Source organism: Schistocerca cancellata, chromosome 12 (assembly GCF_023864275.1).
Source record: "Schistocerca cancellata isolate TAMUIC-IGC-003103 chromosome 12, iqSchCanc2.1, whole genome shotgun sequence".
Taxonomy (NCBI): Eukaryota; Metazoa; Arthropoda; class Insecta; order Orthoptera; family Acrididae; genus Schistocerca; species Schistocerca cancellata.
Genome location: NC_064637.1, coordinates 130,187,479 through 130,208,117, shown reverse-complemented (window position 1 = coordinate 130,208,117; position 20,639 = coordinate 130,187,479). Strand labels below are relative to the sequence as shown.

The 20,639-nt window shown below is 42.9% G+C and overlaps 1 protein-coding gene across 1 annotated transcript in view; it reads right to left on the bottom strand.

The window, feature by feature from the left end:
* The window catches only part of LOC126109517 (glycoprotein-N-acetylgalactosamine 3-beta-galactosyltransferase 1-like), a 54,364-nt gene extending 39,737 nt beyond the window's left edge, over positions 1 to 14,627 (bottom strand). The window contains exons 1-2 of the mRNA XM_049914538.1: positions 14,546 to 14,627; positions 2,907 to 3,065 (exon numbers count right to left, since the gene is read on the bottom strand). Coding sequence (XP_049770495.1) covers positions 2,907 to 3,065; positions 14,546 to 14,627 — 241 coding nt within the window. The remainder of the gene's footprint in view (positions 1 to 2,906; positions 3,066 to 14,545) is intronic.
* Between the last annotated feature and the right edge of the window lie 6,012 nt (positions 14,628 to 20,639).

Genomic DNA, 20,639 nt, shown 5'->3' with positions numbered 1-20,639 from the left:
TGCATTAAGCATTTTATCCACCTATAAACATTTGTAAACCAGAAAGACTTATTTAACGAGATATAAAATACCTCTCTTCCGAAGCCTACAGAAAACGTCATTACTTAATATGTACTGTAATTATAAAATGCCTAGCACACAAATGATACCAGGTTCGAACTCACTGTTTCCAACTAGAGCTAAATGGAAATTGTAAATGATACCAACTGGGGTTTGATCACTGATTGTTCATAATCATAACATCGGACAGTATTCGTATCCACCGATTCAATAGGAAAAAAAAAGATTAGTCCCCATGACCTTATTTCAAAGTCATGTTTCCGCTAATTAGGTAGATTACATTAAATGATTATCTTACAAGGGGTACGCACTACCTAGGTAAATTGAAAGTACATCTAAAGCCAACCAATTCCGAGAAAAAAACTAAAATTTCAAGTGCAGCTTTATGACATAACCCATGCTGCTTTTAAGAAGTTGAAGTATTTACTGCTATCACCCTCACAACGTTTTCCGCAAAATTAATGTACACGGCCAATCTTCCCCCCTGTCAAATAACAAAGCTAGTGCCTCCTATCTTGCTCCTTTCTCTTCTTCTATCTCCATTAGCCATGCAGTCTCCTTCTACCTTATATTTTCTTAACTGCATTTCATCACGCCCTTGTTCTTCCCCTCCCTTCACCTTCAGTTTCGTCCGCATCTCGTGGTGTAGTGGCTAGCGTTGCTGCCTCTGGATCATGGGATCCCGGTTTCGATTCCAGCCAGGTGGGGATTTTCTCTGCCCGGGGACTGCGTGTCTGTGTTAGCCTCACCATTTCGTCATCACCATCCGCGACAGTGGCTACTTTGTATTTTTAAAAATTGGAGTGTGTAAAAAATTGGGACTTTGTACGGGCGCTGATGATCGCGCAGTTGAGCGCCCGCAAACCGATCACCACCACCATGAGTTCCCTCATATACACTGCTACTAGCACTCCTATCTAAAATCTGTCTTTATCATAACGTCTAATCATCGCAATACTTATCATCTACGAATATAAACTGTATGTGTATGTCTTTTACTAGCTGTAGTTTAACATGCCTACTATAACATATGAACGTACAATATGTAGAATGCCTGGTTAAATGTAAGGGAGGGCCTGATGGCCCTAATCTTTCCAAGTTAAATAAATTATATGTTTCAGATATTTTCGTTTAGAGTAACCAACTTAGCGTGAGAGAAGTCCATCCTTGAGTTCTGTAACAGTAACCGAATAATAAACTAATAAATCTTGCTACAGTGCAGGGTGACCAGATTGCGTGATATGCGGACCCGCACGCAGAGGGGGGGGGGGGGGGATGCAGCAAATCAGTTCCTGTCCATTTGTCTTTTCTGTTAAAAGGTTCAATCGAATCTATATTTATAGTAAAGTCATACTACGAGGGCAGTTCAATAAGTAATGCAACACATTTTTTTTCTCGGCCTATTTTGGTTGAAAAAACCGGAAATTTCTTGTGGAATATTTTCAAACATTCCCGCTTCTTCTCGTATAGTTTCATTGACTTCTGACAGGTGGCAGCGCTGTACGGAGCTGTTAAAATGGCGTCTGTAACGGATGTGCGTTGCAAACAACGGGCAGTGATCGAGTTTCTTTTGGCGGAAAACCAGGGCATCTCAGATATTCATAGGCGCTTGCAGAATGTCTACGGTGATCTGGCAGTGGACAAAAGCACGGTGAGTCGTTGGGCAAAGCGTGTGTCATCATCGCCGCAAGGTCAAGCAAGACTGATCTCCCGCGTGCGAGCCGGTCGTACACAGCTGTGACACCTGCAATGGCGGAGCGTGCGAACACACTCGTTCGAGATGATCGACGGATCACCATCAAACAACTCAGTGCTCAACTTGACATCTCTGTTGGTAGTGCCGTCACAATTGTTCACCAGTTGGGATATTCAAAGGTTTGTTCCCGCTGGGTCCCTCGTTGTCTAACCGAACACCATAAAGAGCAAAGGAGAACCATCTGTGCGGAATTGCTTGCTCGTCATATGGCTGAGAGTGACAATTTCTTGTCAAAGATTGTTACAGGCGATGAAACATGGGTTCATCACTTCGAACCTGAAACAAAACGGCAATCAATGGAGTGGCGCCACACCCACTCCCCTACCAAGAAAAAGTTTAAAGCCATACCCTCAGCCGGTAAAGTCATGGTTACAGTCTTCTGGGACGCTGAAGGGGTTATTCTGTTCGATGTCCTTCCCCATGGTCAAACGATCAACTGTGAAGTGTATTGTGCTACTCTTCAGAAATTGAAGAAACGACTTCAGCGTCTTCGTAGGCACAAAAATCTGAACGAACTTCTCCTTCTTCATGACAACGCAAGACCTCACACAAGTCTTCGCACCCGAGAGGAGCTCACAAAACTTCAGTGGACTGTTCTTGCTCATGCACCCTACAGCCCCGATCTCGCACCGTCGGATTTCCACATGTTTGGCCCAATGAAGGACGCAATCCGTGGGAGGCACTACGCGGATGATGAAGTTATTGATGCAGTACGACGTTGGCTCCGACATCGACCAGTGGAATGGTACCGTGCAGGCATACAGGCCCTCATTTCAAGGTGGCGTAAGGCCTTAGCATTGAATGGAGATTACGTTGAAAAATAGTGTTGTGTAGCTAAAAGTTTGGGGAATAACCTGGTGTATTTCAATGCTGAATAAAACAACCCCTGTTTCAGAAAAAAAAATGTGTTGCATTACTTATTGAACTGCCCTCGTAGATAAAATTAGCTTTCCGATCTCCCCCCCTCCCCCCCCCCCCCCACGCCCAAAACAAAATGGTCGTGAGTGCGGCGCTGCCTGGGATGACTGATTCTTCTGTGTTTATGTGACATACGCCAGATGATGAGCGCTGTTCAGAGCAGGCGGCTTACCCAGCTGAGAGCTGAAGAAGAGGAGTTCCGAGCACCGCTGTCCCCACGTCTCCTTGACGGCGAGCGCCTTGTCACGGTGGTTCTCTGGCTGCGTGATCACCACACACAGCACGCGCACCTTCTCCAATGGATTCTCTCCATCCAGCTGGCAGCTTTCACCTACCGGATAATATTTTTATTTATTTATTTAATCTGATCAGATTAGGGCCATCAGGCCCTCTCTTACATCGGACCAGTGTTCCACACATGCAGCATTTCACACATCAGAGTTACATCATGACAAAAGTTTAAATAAGAACATTGGATTACTCTAGTGACAATATGAATGAAGAGTAGTGACTAAGACCAAATAAAGTAAATGCTGGCAGTATTTTTACAACAGGTGCTATACATACAAATTATGATAAAAGCAATAATAATAACAGTAAAAAATCAAATAATAATGAGAAACATGAGAAAAATTGGCAATAGTAACGAAGATTTGTGCAGATGTAAATTAATATCTTGGTGTGTAAAGTAGATGTTTAGTAGTATAGCGAGTTTTGGGGAAGGGAGATTTAAGGAGGGGGAAAGAGGGAAGTAATGAGGTGAAGTGCATTCATCTACATCTACATCTACATCCATACTCCGCAAGCCACCTGACGGTGTGTGGCGGAGGGTACCTTCAGTACCTCTATCGGTTCTCCCTTCTATTCCAGTCTCGTATTGTTCGTGGAAAGAAGGATTGTCGGTATGCCTCTGTGTGGGCTCTAATCTCTCTGATTTTATCCTCATGGTCTCTTCGCGAGATATACGTAGGAGGGAGCAATATACTGCTTGACTCTTCGGTGAAGGTATGTTCTCGAAACTTTGACAAAAGCCCGTACCGAGCTACTGAGCGTCTCTCCTGCAGAGTCTTCCACTGGAGTTTATCTATCGTCTCCGTAACGCTTTCGCGATTACTAAATGATCCTGTAACGAAGCGCGCTGCTCTCCGTTGGATCTTCTCTATGTCTTGTATCAACCCTATCTGGTACGGATCCCACACTGCTGAGCAGTATTCAAGCAGTGGGCGAACAAGCGTACTGTAACCTACTTCCTTTGTTTTCGGATTGCATTTCCTTAGGATTCTTCCAATGAATCTCAGTCTGGCATCTGCTTTACCGACAATCAACATTATATGATCATTCCATTTTAAATCACTCCTAATGCGTACTCCCAGATAATTTATGGTATTAACTGCTTCCAGTTGCTGACCTGCTATTTTGTAGCTAAATGATAAAGGATCTATCTTTCTGTGTATTCGCAGCACATTATACTTGTCTACATTGAGATTTAGTTGCCATTCCCTGCACCATGCGTCAATTCGCTGCAGATCCTCCTGCATTTCAGTACAATTTTCCATTGTTACAACCTCTCGATACACCACAGCATCATCTGCAAAAAGCCTCAGTGAACTTCCGATGTCATCCACCAGGTCGTTTATGTATATTGTGAATAGCAACGGTCCTATGACACTCCCCTGCGGCACACCTGAAATTACTCTTACTTCGGAAGACTTCTCTCCATTGAGAATAACATGCTGCGTCCTGTTATCTAGGAACTCCTCAATCCAATCACACAATTGGTCTGATAGTCCATATGCTCTTACTTTGTTCAATAAACGACTGTGGGGAACTGTATCGAACGCCTTGCGGAAGTCAAGAAACACAGCATCTACCTGTGAACCCGTGTCTATGGCCCTCTGAGTCTCGTGGACGAATAGCGCGAGCTGGGTTTCACATGACCGTCTTTTTCGAAACCCATGCTGATTCCTACAGAGTAGATTTCTAGTCTCCAGAAAAGTCATTATACTCGAACACAATACGTGTTCCAAAATTCTACAACTGATCGACGTTAGAGATATAGGTCTATAGTTCTGCACATCTGTTCGACGTCCCTTCTTGAAAACGGGGATGACCTGTGCCCTTTTCCAATCCTTTGGAACGCTACGCTCTTCTAGAGACCTACGGTACACCGCTGCAAGAAGGGGGGCAAGTTCCCTCGCGTAATCTGTGTAAAATTGAACTGGTATCCCATCAGGTCCAGAGGACTTTCCTCTATTGAGCGATTTTAATTGTTTCTCTATCCCTCTGTCGTCTATTTCGATATCTACCATTTTGTCATCTGTGCGACAATCTAGAGAAGGAACTACAGTGCAATCTTCCTCTGTGAAACAACTTTGGAAAAAGACATTTAGTATTTCGGCCTTTAGTCTGTCATCCTCTGTTTCAGTACCATTTTGGTCACAGAGTGTCTGGACATTTTGTTTTGATCCACCTACCGCTTTGACATAAGACCAAAATTTCTTAGGATTTTCTGCCAAGTCAGTACATAGAACTTTACTTTCGAATTCATTGAACGCCTCTCGCATAGCTCTCTTCACACTACATTTCGCTTCGCGTAATTCGCATTACTGTTGCTTAAGTAGATATATCATTAACTGTTTTTTGAAGCCGGACATGTTTTTAAGTTCTCTAACATAACGATGGAGGTTATTCCAGAGTCGAGTTCCTGCTACTGTAAAGGACTTGGCGAAGGTGACTGAGCGATGCAGTGGAACATAGAGGATTTTATTATGATGGAAACGTGTTTCTGTCATGTTGTTCCGACATAAGCGTTAAGGACGAGGAGAGTTATGAGGGACAGTGTACATTTATAAGGCAGTAGATGAGAGAGAGTGTGTGGAAATCTCTGCGTTTGTCTGCACGCAGCCAGGGCAATTTTGCATATGCCGGTGAAATGTGATCATGGAGTCGAACGTCACAGATATATCGGACGCAGGCATTCATGACCAGTTCCAGACGTCGCGAATTTTCCAGAGAGGGGACTTGTAGGATAATATCGCTGTAGTCAATGATTGGTAGTATAAACATTTGTACTTATTTCTTTTTCAGATCGAAAGGGAAGAGTTTTTTATATTTTTGTAGGACATGAAGGGATGCAGATGCTTTTTTGCACATTGCAGTTACATGCTCTGTCCAATTTAGATTTTCATCTATTATTACTCCCAGACTCTTTGCTGAGGGAGAGAAGTTAATATTTGTTCCATTAAGGATAAGAGATGGTACGGATTCCCGATGTTTTGGGCTAATGAGCTTAGAGTGACCAACAAGTACCGCTTGGGTTTTAGATGGGTTTAGTTTTAGTCCTAGGTCCTGTGCCCATTTTGATAGTGCATCGAGGTCAGTATTGAAATTTTCAATAGCTTTCTTAAGATTGCTTGGTTTCGCACTTAGATACAACTGAAGGTCATCTGCATACATATGATATTTGCAATAGGTCAGAACCGATGACACATCATTGACATACAGGGAGAAGAGTATAGTAACTAATACTGAACCTTGGGGAACGCCTGACATTAGCTGCCGCCATTGTGATTTTATATTCCCGGACGGGACGCGTTGCTGACGAGAAGTCATGTATGAGCGGAACCACTCCACTGCACTTGGTGAGAAATTTAGACCGCTAAGTTTGGCTAGTAAGATGTCGAAGTCGACAGTATCAAATGCTTTGCTGAAATCTAACAAGCAAATGGTAGTCGCTTCATGTCTGTCCATGGCAAGTTTCAGGTCATCTGTCACCTTTATCAGTGCGGATGTTGTGCTTCGATGTTTACGGAAACCTCATTAGTATTCGTCTAGTAGGTTGTTAGTAGTTAGGTAGTTGGTGAGCTGGTCATGGACTGTATATTCTAAGGCCTTTGATAGTGCAGGAAGAAGGCAGATGGGGCGGTAGTCAGAGGGTGCTGTGGCGATGTCCTTTTTAGGCAGTGGCTTAGTTTGTCCCAGTTTCCAGGCCTCAGGGAAAACACTTGTGATTAATGAATCGTTGGAAATGTCTGTTATAGAGGGCAGTAGTTGATCAATAAGTTTTACCATCTGGATAGTGATGCCATCATGTCCAGTAGATGCTGATCTAATCTGCATTATGGCTTTCTTGACAGTATTGCAAGTGACGTGCTGTAGATAAAATTTTTCTTTGCTACAGTCGTTCATCCTCATGAAGTAATCAATGATTCTTTTTTTCGGTTCAATTATGGTTATAGGTAATGTGAAGAATCGGTTTAGTTCTTCAGCTGGGACCATGGGATTTTCTGCAACTTTTATTTTGCCTAAACCGAGACTACGGAGGTTTTTCCACAGAATAGCTGGTCTACATCTATTGTTAGCTAATGTAAGGGCATGCCTGAGCTTAGCATTTCTCACCGCTTGACTGACTGTTTCGTTTCTGCTTCTATACAGTATGATTTTCAGTTGTAGGGTGTATCTTTTATGCTTGATGTGCAGCGTCTCTGAGATTCATGAGCTATTTTAGTTCATCAGTCAGCCACGGAGCAGGTTTCCTTTTTACTTTTCTGGTCTTTATTGGAGCATATTTGTCATATAGTTGAGTAATTTTGTTAGTGAAATCCTGGAGTTTGTGGTTTATGTCCATGAGGGGAGTAGAGGTCATCCCCCAAACTATTTCTTGTGCCTCAGTTTCGAATTCAGGCAAATTTATGTGTTTGAAGTCTCGGTATGTAGACAGTTTTTGTTTCTTTCTAGGACATTGTAGTGAATACGTCATGAAAATGATGTCATGGGCAGACATGCCAGGCGCAGATATTTGAGAGGTGCGGATTATTCTGTTTAGAGATTTCGTTGCGAATATATCTATGAAAGTGTGACTGGTAGTCGTGTCATGAGTAGGTGCCAGCTGAAGTAGCGTCATATTTGAGGAAGAAAGCATCCTCTCAAATTTCCCAGTGGAAGGACTATTGCGCAGAAAATTAATGTTAGTGTCACCTGCTATAATTACATGTTCATATGACGATTCGAGACTAGAGAGGGCAGTTTCGAAGCAGGCGAACCCACCTACTTTAGGAGGTTTGTAAAGGACACATATTAAGCACTTTCTGTTAAGAGATTTGGTCTCTATGAACATATATTCCTCTTGTTTATCTACATTGTTGTCGGATGTATGTAGTACAATAGGTGACAAATCAGAGCGTATGTACGCCCCTACTCCGCCCCCTCGTCTGTTGCATCTGTCGTGCCTGAGAAAGATATAGCAATCTAGGTTTACGGAAGCTGTAGGAATACTTGGTTTGAGCCAAGTCTCTGACAAAAGTATTACGTGTATATCAGTAGTTTGAAATATACACTCCTGGAAATTGAAATAAGAACACCGTGAATTCATTGTCCCAGGAAGGGGAAACTTTATTGACACATTCCTGGGGTCAGATACATCACATGATCACACTGACAGAACCACAGGCACATAGACACAGGCAACAGAGCATGCACAATGTCGGCACTAGTACAGTGTATATCCACCTTTCGCAGCAATGCAGGCTGCTATTCTCCCATGGAGACGATCGTAGAGATGCTGGATGTAGTCCTGTGGAACGACTTGCCATGCCATTTCCACCTGGCGCCTCAGTTGGACCAGCGTTCGTGCTGGACGTGCAGACCGCGTGAGACGACGCTTCATCCAGTCCCAAACATGCTCAATGGGGGACAGATCCGGAGATCTTGCTGGCCAGTGTAGTTGACTTACACCTTCTAGAGCACGTTGGGTGGCACGGGATACATGCGGACGTGCATTGTCCTGTTGGAACAGCAAGTTCCCTTGCCGGTCTAGGAATGGTAGAACGATGGGTTCGATGACGGTTTGGATGTACCGTGCACTATTCAGTGTCCCCTCGACGATCACCAGTGGTGTACGGCCAGTGTAGGAGATCGCTCCCCACATCATGATGCCGGGTGTTGGCCCTGTGTGCCTCGGTCGTATGCAGTCCTGATTGTGGCGCTCACCTGCACGGCGCCAAACACGCATACGACCATCATTGCCACCAAGGCAGAAGCGACTCTCATCGCTGAAGACGACACGTCGCCATTCGTCTCTCCATTCACGCCTGTCGCGACACCACTGGAGGCGGGCTGCTCGATGTTGGGGCGTGAGCGGAAGACGGCCTAACGGTGTGCGGGACCGTAGCCCAGCTTCATGGAGACGGCTGCGAATGGTCCTCGCCGATACCCCAGGAGCAACAGTGTCCCTAATTTGCTGGGAAGTGGCTGTGCGGTCCCCTACGGCACTGCGTAGGATCCTACGGTCTTGGCGTGCATCCGTGCGTCGCTGCGGTCCGGTCCCAGGTCGACGGGTACGTGCACCTTCCGCCGACCACTGGCGACAACATCGATGTACTGTGGAGACCTCACGCCCCACGTGTTGAGCAATTCGGCGGTACGTCCACCCGGCCTCCCGCATGCCCACTATACGCCCTCGCTCAAAGTCCGTCAACTGCACATACGGTTCACGTCCACGCTGTCGCGGCATGCTACCAGTGTTAAAGACTGCGATGGAGCTCCGTATGCCACGGCAAACTGGCTGACACTGACGGCGGCGGTGCACAAATGCTGCGCAGCTAGCGCCATTCGACGGCCAACACCGCGGTTCCTGGTGTGTCCGCTGTGCCGTGCGTGTGATCATTGCTTGTACAGCCCTCTCGCAGTGTCCGGAGCAAGTATGGTGGGTCTGACACACCGGTGTCAATGTGTTCTTTTTTCCATTTCCAGGAGTGTATATTTGAACTCGTCGAAGTGAGCTGGCAGAGATGCAGAGATTGGACATTTGCAAGTGCAATATGCAGCTTGGTGCGTTCGGGTGTTGATTGCCCGAGGAGGCTGCCGAGTGCCGACAGATGTTTGCGGGTTGTGGTTAGCGGTGAGGGTCTGGCATGAGGAATGCGGAATGCGTGTGAAGGAGGAGGGGGGGTGAGGGAGTGTCCTCCCAGTTCTGTGCAGTGAAAGCGCCCGGGAGGGAAGGGGGAGGGGGTGGGTCCCTGGGGAGGCAACGGGATCTGCGGCCAAGGTCAGCGAGGTCTGCAGCGGTTCTGGAAGTAGCCGTGGGCTGGCAGGGGAAGGAATTTCGCTAAACACAACGGGAGTAATCAGCACGGTAGAGTGTGATATTAATTGCACTTATGAGAATAACAACTCAGGTATGATGGTTGGTTGCTAATTAAAGATGGAAGTGAGACTACCTTACGTAATAATTAACAAAATTACATGACAAAAACAATTAGAGATGAAAATACGTACTCAAATCACTGTGAATGAATACTGATAATGCGACACGTCTACGATTACATACCTGCTCCTCTGTAGGTTAAAAAAAAAGGTTCAAATGGCTCTAAGCACTGTGGGACTTAACACCTTGAGGTCATCAGTCCCCTAGACTTAGAACCACTTAAACCTAACTAACCTAAGGACATCACACACATCCATGCCCGAGGCAGGATTCGAACCTGCGACCGTAGCAGCAGCGCGGTTCCGAACTGAAGCGCCTAGAACCGCTCGGCCACCCCCGCCGGCCAACTATTACAAAAAGTGTCGTAATGTATTAGGTTGTTCCATAAGTTCTTAGGGTTTTTCCGTAAGGTTAATAAACGCTATAGGTAGTGGAGACAAATTGAGATTGTCAAATACGTACTGACAGCATGTTACTCTAGGGACAGACTCTTCAGTGTGGTAGACAGCACGAAGGAGGAAGTGTATGACCACAATCTGGCGACCTATCTTCCCTCATGTTTCTAACCTCCACTCCCAAAATACAGTTTATCCGCTAATACGGTTCTACTGCACTTATATGCAGTACAAAAATGTAATATTTGTTCTTAACCCACGTTATCTAACAATACACATTAATTTTATCCCATTAAAACATTTTTAGTAATCAGATTTTTCCATCCCCTGCAACGCAGTAACTATTAGTCCTAGAGAAAAAATTTAAAGGAACTGTTTTGTAGGCAATATAATGTAGTTTAATTTTGTATTGAGAAACATTTTCGCTAGAAGCTGCGATTTTCAAGACAGTCGAGAAAAACCGTAAAAAAGTAACCTTTAAATGCCCTCCCAACTCCACCGTCACTGGTCAGGATTTTTAGTATGTTGTTCGTTACACTCCCTTCTATCTCTGTACAAAAATTTACTCCCCTAATTTTAATTTGTAGGCTTGTCTAAGGGAGAAAGTCAGACGGTTCACAAGCTCTTCAAAGTTTCACCACACTTGTCTCATTACATGCTAAAACAGAGGACACATCATCTGATAAACCATTCACTGCTCTTTTGCTAGTTAGTTACGTGTTCCATTGATCAATAGCACGGAAAAACCGTTATGATGTGGAACGTGTCAAATGCATAAGAAATGCGTACAGGAAACAAGTTTTTTTTTTACATTATAGTGTTATACCTAAATATTGCTATTCTCTATCCCATTCCCTTAAATGGCATAAAACTCATATTATAGCCCCAGATTTATTTACTCACATTCAAGAATTCATCTATGGTATAGAAGGAGTTGTCAAGGAGGTATGATTTCAGTTTGTTTTTGAAACTATTACTGCTGTCTGTCAGACATTTTATTTCATCTGGTAATTTATCAAAAAGTTTTATAGCAGCATATTTTACCCCTTTCTGTGCCAAAGATAGTTTAAGTAAAGAACAGTGTAGGTCTTTCTTTTTTCTGGTATTGTAATCATGAATGTCTCCGTTGATTTTAAACTGGTCCATGTTGTTGAGAAAAAATTTCATTACTGAGTAAATGTACTGTGAAGCAGTTGCAAGAATTCCTAACCTTTTAAACAGATGCCTACAAGATGTGCGACTATGAACCCCACACATTAGTCTAACTACTTTCTTTTGAGCAGTGAATACCTTTTGCCTGAGAGTTGAGTTGCCCCAGAATATTATTCCATATGACATCAGAGAGTGGAAGTATGCAGAGTATGTTAGCTTACTAATTTCTACATCCTCAAAATCGGCAATTATTCTGATTGCAAAAGTTGCTGAACCTAGTCGCTTTAGGAGATCCATCAAATGAATTTTCCAATTAAGATTCTCATTTATATGCACACCCAAAAACTTAGTATGCTCTACACTGGCTACTGACTTCTTTTGATGTGTTATGTTTATTGAAGGAATTATACTTTTTGCAGCAGAAAATTGGATGTACTGTGTTTTTTCAAAGATCAGAGCAAGCCCATTCGCAGAAAATCAATTAATAACTTTTCCAAAGACCTTATTTGTATAATTTTCTATCGGACTTACTTTTACTGGATTAATAATTATGCTTGTATCATCAGCAAACAGTGTCAGTTCAGCAGTTTGTTTCACATAAGAAGGGAGATCATTCACATATATCAAGAACAGGAGGAGACCCATGATCGAACCTTGTGGAACACCTAATGTAATTTCACCCCAGTTAGATGAAGTGACAAATTCCTTTGAATCACTTGAAGCATGTAAAGAGACTCTTTGCTTCCTGTTCTGTAGATATGACTTAACCCACTCATATGCTGTTCCGTTTATACCATAATATTGTAATTTCTCTAACATAATGTCATGGTTCACACAATGAATGCTTTGGATAAGTAGCAGAATATCCCTACTGGTGACATTTCACTATTTAAAGACTATTATGTGTACAGTGAAATTGTATACTGCTGTCTCAGTGGAACAGCATTTCTGAAATCCTAACTGTGATTTACTAAGTATCCCATTACTGTTGAAATGGCTAACCACTCTTTAGTACATTACTTTCTCAAAGATTTTTGAAAATGCTGTAAGCAAGGATACTGGCCGGTAATTATTGACTTCTGTGGTTTCCCCCTTTTTGTAGAGAGGCCTAAAAATGGCATATTTTGACCTGTCTGGAAAAGTACCCTGAGTCAGTGATGCATTACATATGTGACTCAAAACATCAGCTGTAATTGCTCCACATTGTTTTAATAACTTGTTAGAGAGGTCATCTACTCCAACAGAACATTTATTTTTCAATGTCTCACATTGGACAGCCACCCACCAGAGCAGGAAGTCTTGTGTTATCAGGCTGTGCTCAATTCTGAGGCGAGTGTGAAGGCCTTCATCTCCGTCAGTGTCCAGGAGGAGGAACGGCAGGGGTGAAGCGTCTTAACAAATCTCTGTTTGCAATGCGAATTTTGTCAGACATAGGGGATATAAAAATGAAAAAGCTGGCATACTATGCTTACTTTCATTCCATAATGTAATATGGGATTATTTTTTGGGGTAATTCATCAACCCAAGCTAAAGTTTTCCGGGCACAAAAATGTGCAGTAAGAGTTATATGTGGTGTGAACTCAAGAACATACTGCAGAAGCCTGTTTAGGGAACTAGGGATACTAACTACAGCTTCCCAATATATTTATTCCTTAATGAAATTTGTCATTAAAAATATATCACTTTTTCAAACCAACAGCTCAATTCATGGAATCAATACTAGAAATAAGAATAATCTTCACAAGGATTTAAAGTCACTTAGCCTTGTACAAAAAGGTGTGCATTATTCAGGAACACACATTTTCAATAACTTGCCAGCAGCCATAAAAAGCTTAACAACCAATGAAATTCAGTTTAAGAGAAGCCTGAAGGATTTATTGGTGGCCAACTCCTTCTACTACATTGATGAATTTCTTAGTAAAACCAACTGATTTGCATATAAGTACAACATAACTTCAGTGCAGTAATGTGTTCACTGAAAATGTGTGTGTGTGTGTGTGTGTGTGTGTGTGTGTGTGTGTGTGTGTGTGTGTGTGTGTGTGTGTGTGTGTAACTTCTGCACCATTTAGTGCAGTAATGTGTTCATTGTAAATAAGTATTACAGTAGTTGTATTACATGTTTATTACCTTATAAATAAATAAACTTTTTTATTTTAAATTCAGTGCATTAGTATTTGTAAAATGACTTAGTGTTCATTAAAAAATGACGATCATTCCACTTGGGACCTGTGGAACGGTACATTAGCTTATTTGTTTTAGTTGTAAATATTTGTCATGTATTGTTGTTTTTCTGACATGTTCCACATCCTGGAGGACCTCCTCACTACGGATCAATTGGAATGAAAGTAAATCTAATCTAAAATCTAAAAAATACTAACCGCACCTCATTGCTGCCACTTCCAGCCTCTCATCTCTCAACCAAGCATCATGCGCTATCTCAACAGTGAGGATACTGTACGCTACACCTACATCAAAACAGTACATTGTATACACCCACCAAAAAAAAGTTAAGGATATATTTGTTTCTCATATCTTGAAATGAGATTGATGTCTTACACTCTGTTTTTGATAATACAGAATATTACGCAAAAGGAAACTATACTATGTTTCCTTTAAATCTATTATGAAAGGAAAAAGGGACATTTTTGGAAAAAAAAAGAACTTTGCATTGTCCCATAATATCAAAAAACATAAATTGTGCGTTCAGTGCACTATTCAATAACGTGTAGATCCTCCACGAATCCTCAGGCATTCTTGAATGCTACCGGGCATGCTCAGTAACGACTCATTGCAGGCCTCTTGAGACATTTTCCCCACTCCATAATGGCAGCATTCCTGAGGGCTTTAATCGGTAATGAAGGTTAATTACGATTAGAAATCACTCTTATGAGCAACCTCCATCCATTCTCTATCCAATTCATATCTGGTGAGCATGCTGGCCAATCCATTCTTCTGATCCTACATCGTGTCAGATACCTTCACACTGCCAGTACGATGAGGACAGGTGTTATCGTCCCGTAGAGCGAACCTTTTCCCTACAGTTTCTGCAAAACTACTGACTTGGTCGGAGAACGCTGTTTTCATACATTGCAGCAATCATGTTGCCTTCAATTGCAAGGAGTGTTGTGCGGATGTCATACATGGCACCTGCCAGATTATGATTGAGCCGCCAGATCGTTGGCGACGTGCCACACCATTGAGGGATGACTGGTCTTCCCTGGTCGCCCCTGTATGCGAACAGAATCGTCGTCTGGATGCAAGCCTATTCGCACTTCGTCTGCAAACAGCGATTAGGTCCATTGGTCTGGTGTCCAATGTTCACTTGCTCCAGCCCATCTTACACGAGCACCCCTGCGACGTGGACGCAGTGGTGGAGTCTTGAGAGGTCTTCAGCTGTACAACTCTCCATCATGAAGTCTGTTGCACACAGTTTGGGTACTTCTGGTAACCCTGTTGCTTCTCGAAGCTTGTGGCGCAGAGTAGTCGCTGTCTTTGTAGGGTGTCTCCGTGCAGATACCTTTACAAAGCGGTCCTGAGCTGCTGGAGTTTTGCGTGGACAGATTTCGCGATGTCGATCCGCCCCTGAATGCGTTTCCTGGAATTTTTTCCGCCGTCTGGAGACACCACACTGATTAACGCGAACAATATCCGCAACGTCAGCTTGTCTCTTGTTTTCTCCCCAATGATTTAGATACGGTCTGCCACAGAGAGCCTGTTGTGAGGTACTGTGCCACAATACAAGGCACACGGACAACAGTGGATTCACAAGAACTCAGCTCTGGCGTACTGCGTTTGTTTACAAGCCGCAATTGCATGCCCCTGATGAGGCGGAGTGGCAATGATGGACGAATTCGCCTTATGTACACAACCACCTTCCTGTATAAACATAAAAGGAACGTCCAAATCCATTATTGGTGAGTAATTTGGAAATATGCTTTTTTGATGAGTGGATTACGCTGAGATGACAGAAGCTAAGGGATACCTCCTAATATCGTGTCGGACCACCTTTTGTCTGGTGTAATGCAGCAACTCGACACTGCGTTGACTCGGCAAGTCATTTGAAGTCCCATTCGGAAATATTGAGTCGTCCATGCATAAAAATTGAGCCGTCCATAATTGCGAAAGTCTTGCTGGGGAAGGATTTTGCACACGAACTGCTCTCTCGATTATGTCGCATAAATGTTCGATGGGATTGATGTCGGGCGACCATTGGCTCAAACAGTCCACAATGTTCTTCAAACCAATCGCAAACAACCATTGCCCAGTGGCATGACATCGTTGTTTGGGAACATGAAGTCCATCAATGGTTGCAAATGGTCTCTAAGATGTTCAGTTCGACCAGAGGATCCGGTCCATTCCATTTAAACACAGACCACACATTATGGTGCCACCACCAAGCTTGCACAGTGCATTGTTGAAAACTTGGTTTCATGGCTTCATGGAGTCTGCACCACACTAACCCTACCATCAGCTCGTGCCAACTGAAATCCGTACTTATCTGAACAGGCATGGTATTCCAGTCGTCTAGGTTCCAAAAGATATGGTCATGAACCCGGTAAAGGCACTGCAGGCGATATCGTGCTGTTATCAAAGGCACTCGGGTCAGTAGTCTGCTAGCATAGCACATAAACGCAAAATTTCGCCACATTGCCTAAACGGATTCTTTCGCTGTACGTCCCACATTAATTTTTGCGCTTATTTCATACAGTGGTGATTGTCTGTTAGTACTGACAACTACACGCAAACGTCGCTGCTCTCGGTCGTTATGTGAAGTCCGTCAGCCACTGCGATGTTCGTGATAAAAGAGATAATGCCTAAAATTTGGTATTCCTGGCACACTTTTGACACCAGCCAGGGTGGCCGAGCGGTTCTAGGCGCCACAATCTGGAACCGCACGACCACTACGGTCGCAGGTTCGAATCCTGCCTCGGGCATGGATGTGTGTGATGTCCTTAGGTTAGTTAGGTTTACGTAGTTCTAAGTTCTAGGGGACTGATGACCTCAGAAGTTAAGTCCCATAGTGCTCAGAGCCATTTGAATCACACTCTTGACACTGTGTATCTCGGAATATTGAATTTCCTAACGATTTCCCAAATGGAAAGTCTCATGTGTCTAGCTCCGACTACCAGTCCACGTTCAAAGTGTCTTAAATGCCCTCGTGCGACCATAATCACGTCGAAACCTTTTCATATGAATAATCCCAGTACAAATAACAGCTTCGCCAACGCACTACACTTTCATTTTTTGTGCACGTGACACTACCGCATATCACTATCCCTGTTTATATTGCAGCACTTACGAGTAAAAAGCATATATCCAGCGGATATGTATGTACATCATCCAACCGCACACAGAGATCTATGTTATCTCCATAACATCTTGAATGCAGAGCATCTGACAAGTTATACATCAAAAGACTTCAACACTTTTGTGCAGTTCTTCATTAGCATTTTACCAACTTTGAGCAACAATGGACTTGAATGCTACCCTAATGAGTTGTATGGCATGGTAAGATCCGGTATTCATGATAACTACTTCAATGGGGCAGGGACTGAATATATCCTAATGAGTAATCTTGGATGGTGGGATGGCACACTGAGCTTTGGGATTTGGGATACGCGCTTTCTTGACAGTCATAGCCACTAAACTGATTTCCCTGAATTACTTGTGCCCTAGTAGTCAGCCGAATGACAGCTACTTCCCAAGGTTCTGTAGGTAGAGAAGGGAGCCTTAACTGTTCTGGGCCTATGTGTCTTTTGGACACATGCGTTGTATAGAACAAGGGCACTCTTACAGTGAGAGTAGAGGCTAAATTTCTCAGTACAGATATGTTCCGTCTGTTCCAGTACCCACAACATTGCCCACAATACAGCTTGCGAATATTCTAAAATCACTAACAAATGGAAGGGCTAAGATAGAGCCAACTGATCTAGCCCATGTGTAGTAGATCGCTCCTGTAAAACCTAAAATGAAAAAGTCTGAGATATTTCACTCAATACCCCCACCACACCATTTTTAAGAAACCCACCCCAAAATTTCATGACGCACAATCGACTCAAACTTGTAGGGATCGATAGATGACTGGAAACTCAGAATTTTTAATCATCGTATATGGGATCTGGAAACGCATATTTTCTTTAATCAACGAAAGAAACTTTTTCGTTACATACCCATAAGATAAACACTGTTCAAGAAAATCGCCACTGGCGTAGCGATCAATACATCTGGCTAAATTCCCAAATGCATCCTGTAGCTTTCCTTTCACTATTATTTCTTTTCTGTATCGAAACTGGTAGGAATGGGAGGGGCAATAAAGCAAGTAAATCAATAAGGAGTAATAACAATGGTAGACAAGTAAATTGGGTTAGTAATGATTCAAAATTTTAAGCCTCATTGAATGAAAACAATTCGGAGTAAGACTGTAAGGACACAATAACAATTCATAGCATAATTCATGATCAACTTCCAGTACCGATTTTTCAGGTGATGCTATCGCGTGCGTGGTATGCATCAAAATTAATTCCCCAAGAAGTAACCTTTTTAAATGTACATGAAGTTTATTTTCTGTCGAGTCTTTGGAAGGAACAATGTTGCTGCACGAAGATTGCATTCATTAGATGTTCTTGGTGCCGCAAGTATACAAGTTGCAACAATAAAGCAATGAGACTTATTTTCTTCGCAAGATGTGGCAACCCTGCAAACTTGCGTAGGCACAATATCTTTGACCTTGGCCTATAAGCTGCTTCTAAAGTGCGCGTCATTTATGTTGGTGGCCGAGTTTAGATTCGTTCTGCGCATCTGACGGCACAAAACACAGTCAGCCAATGAACAGAGAACGACGTTGCCAGATCTCGACTGCAGTGCAGAGCACGGACGAGTGTCCTCAGTTTTAGAAACGTTCAGTCAAAAATAAAGTAATAGAACAAAAGCAATGTCTTGATAGCAGCCTTTCATTTACAGAATATTTGGAAAAAGCATTCTTTATACCAATTGCTTCATATTCTATTAATTAATTAAACCAAACAAGCAATAAGACTCCTAATTCAGGCAATAGCAAGGAAAGGTGTTTGTATCAATCTCACGAACCACTTTTTTGCAATAAAGAACAGCGGTAATTGTTTATTTCCTGTTGTACTTCGATGAATCGTGAGTAATTCATAGTTACACCAACAGTGTTTGTAGTATTTTGCGTGCTGTGTTACAATCCTCTGGAGTTTTGTCGTCAGACAAGTTGTGTTTGCGTAACGGTTAAGATGTTGGGCTGATAAGCGCAAGCTTGCGAGTTCAAACCTCGCATGGTGCCTAATATTTTCTTTATTTAAAAACAATATTGAAGTGCCTTACTTGACGAATTTTATTCGTTTGAATGCAATTTTTTGAAATTTCTAGTGCTTTGTCTCTTCATTAACCCTTTCGCTGCTGCCGACACGTGCTCCCCGCATTCCGCGCTGTGCGCGATTTTGTCATCACTGCACTGCTCGCCTGTGCATACACATGGTATTCCCAATGCTTTGACACACTTGTCATTGGATTTCACAAAAACTATTTGGCCCAAAAATTTGATTTTAACACGTCTTCTTGACTGATACCTTCCCCCCATAAATGACTTAATTTTGTTTCGATGTTCAACACAGTTATTGTGCTGCATTAGACGTAGTAAACCATTGCACGAAATTTTGTCGAGTTATGCTTTAAAATAAAGCCAAACGTGCCCGGTGTAAATAAAACTTTTGTTACAGTCGCGAAAGATGGAATATTTCTCAATATTACATACGACACCTATGTGGTACTTAAATGATATATTGTTATACAGTAAATTTTATATGAAATTTAGGTATTTGTCCACATTTCAGTCTCAACATTGTGGCAACTAAAATCGACCATATGGAAAATATACGCTATGGACTTTTACCTCTGCAAACTCTTCGAAATTTCATGGAATAGTTTACTATATTTAATGCTTTATAATAACTGCGTTAAACATCGAAACAAAATTAAATCATTTATGGTGGGAAGGTATCAGTCAAGAATATGTGTGAAAATCTAATTTTTGGGCCAAATAGTTTTTGTGGAATCGAATGATAAGAGTGTCAAAGCAGTCGGAACACCATGTGTCTGCACAGGCGAGCAGTGCAGTGACAAAATCGCGGGGAGCACGTCTGTGTAACAGCGAAAGGGTTAATGCAGCCGTGGTGGCTTTACTTCATAAACTGCGCGCTCCCCCCTAAACGTAAGCTTGCGAACTATGCTATACAATGGCGCTGCTTCTCTTGGCATGTGCGTCGTGTGCAACTGGCAACGCAGCAATCTCCCGCGTCTGGGCGGGCATGCGCGAGCCGCCAAGATGAAAGAATTGAACTGTAGTCCAAGCGGCACATCGATGCAACTGCTCAGTCGTGAGTTGTGCTGCAAGTTAACAGGTGTTTGTCTCTCTCGTCACGGAAATGGAACCGCATAATACTGCGCAACGGTATGGCATTTCATTTTGTGTTAAATTGGGTGAAAACGCGACGACAACTTACGGTAAGCTTCAGAATGCTTTTGGAGAGGAGGTTATGTCAAGAGGTCAAGTTTTTCGTTGGCACAAAATGTTTAGTGAGGCAGAACGAATGTTGAAGATGAAAACTGCAGTGGATGACCATCAACCACACGAATGGATGTCAACTTGGCCAGGGTGCGTGAACTCGTACGATCTGATCGAAGATTATCCATGAAAATGATTGCTGAAGAACTGAACATCAATCAAGAAACGGTTCGTCTAATAATAACTGAAGATATTGGTATGAGAAAGATCTGTGCAAAAATGGTCCCCAAAAATCTCACACCACGACAGCGAGAAACTCGGGAAAATGTGGCAGCTGATCTGTTAGAGCAAACGGAAATCAACCCAGAATTGTTGAGCCGTGTTATCACTGGTGATGAAAGTTGTTTTTTCAGTACGATCCAGAGACAAAACGCCGAAGTTCGCAATGGCGCTCAAAGGGATCACCCAGACCAAAACAAGTTCGCATGTCGAAGTCAAAAGTGAAACGCATGCTTATGCGCTTCTTTGATTCCAAGGGAATTGTTCATGAAGAGTGGGTGCCTCCTGGATAAACAGTTAACCAATATTACAAGAAAGAAATTTTAGAAAGACTTTGTAAAAGAGTTCTTC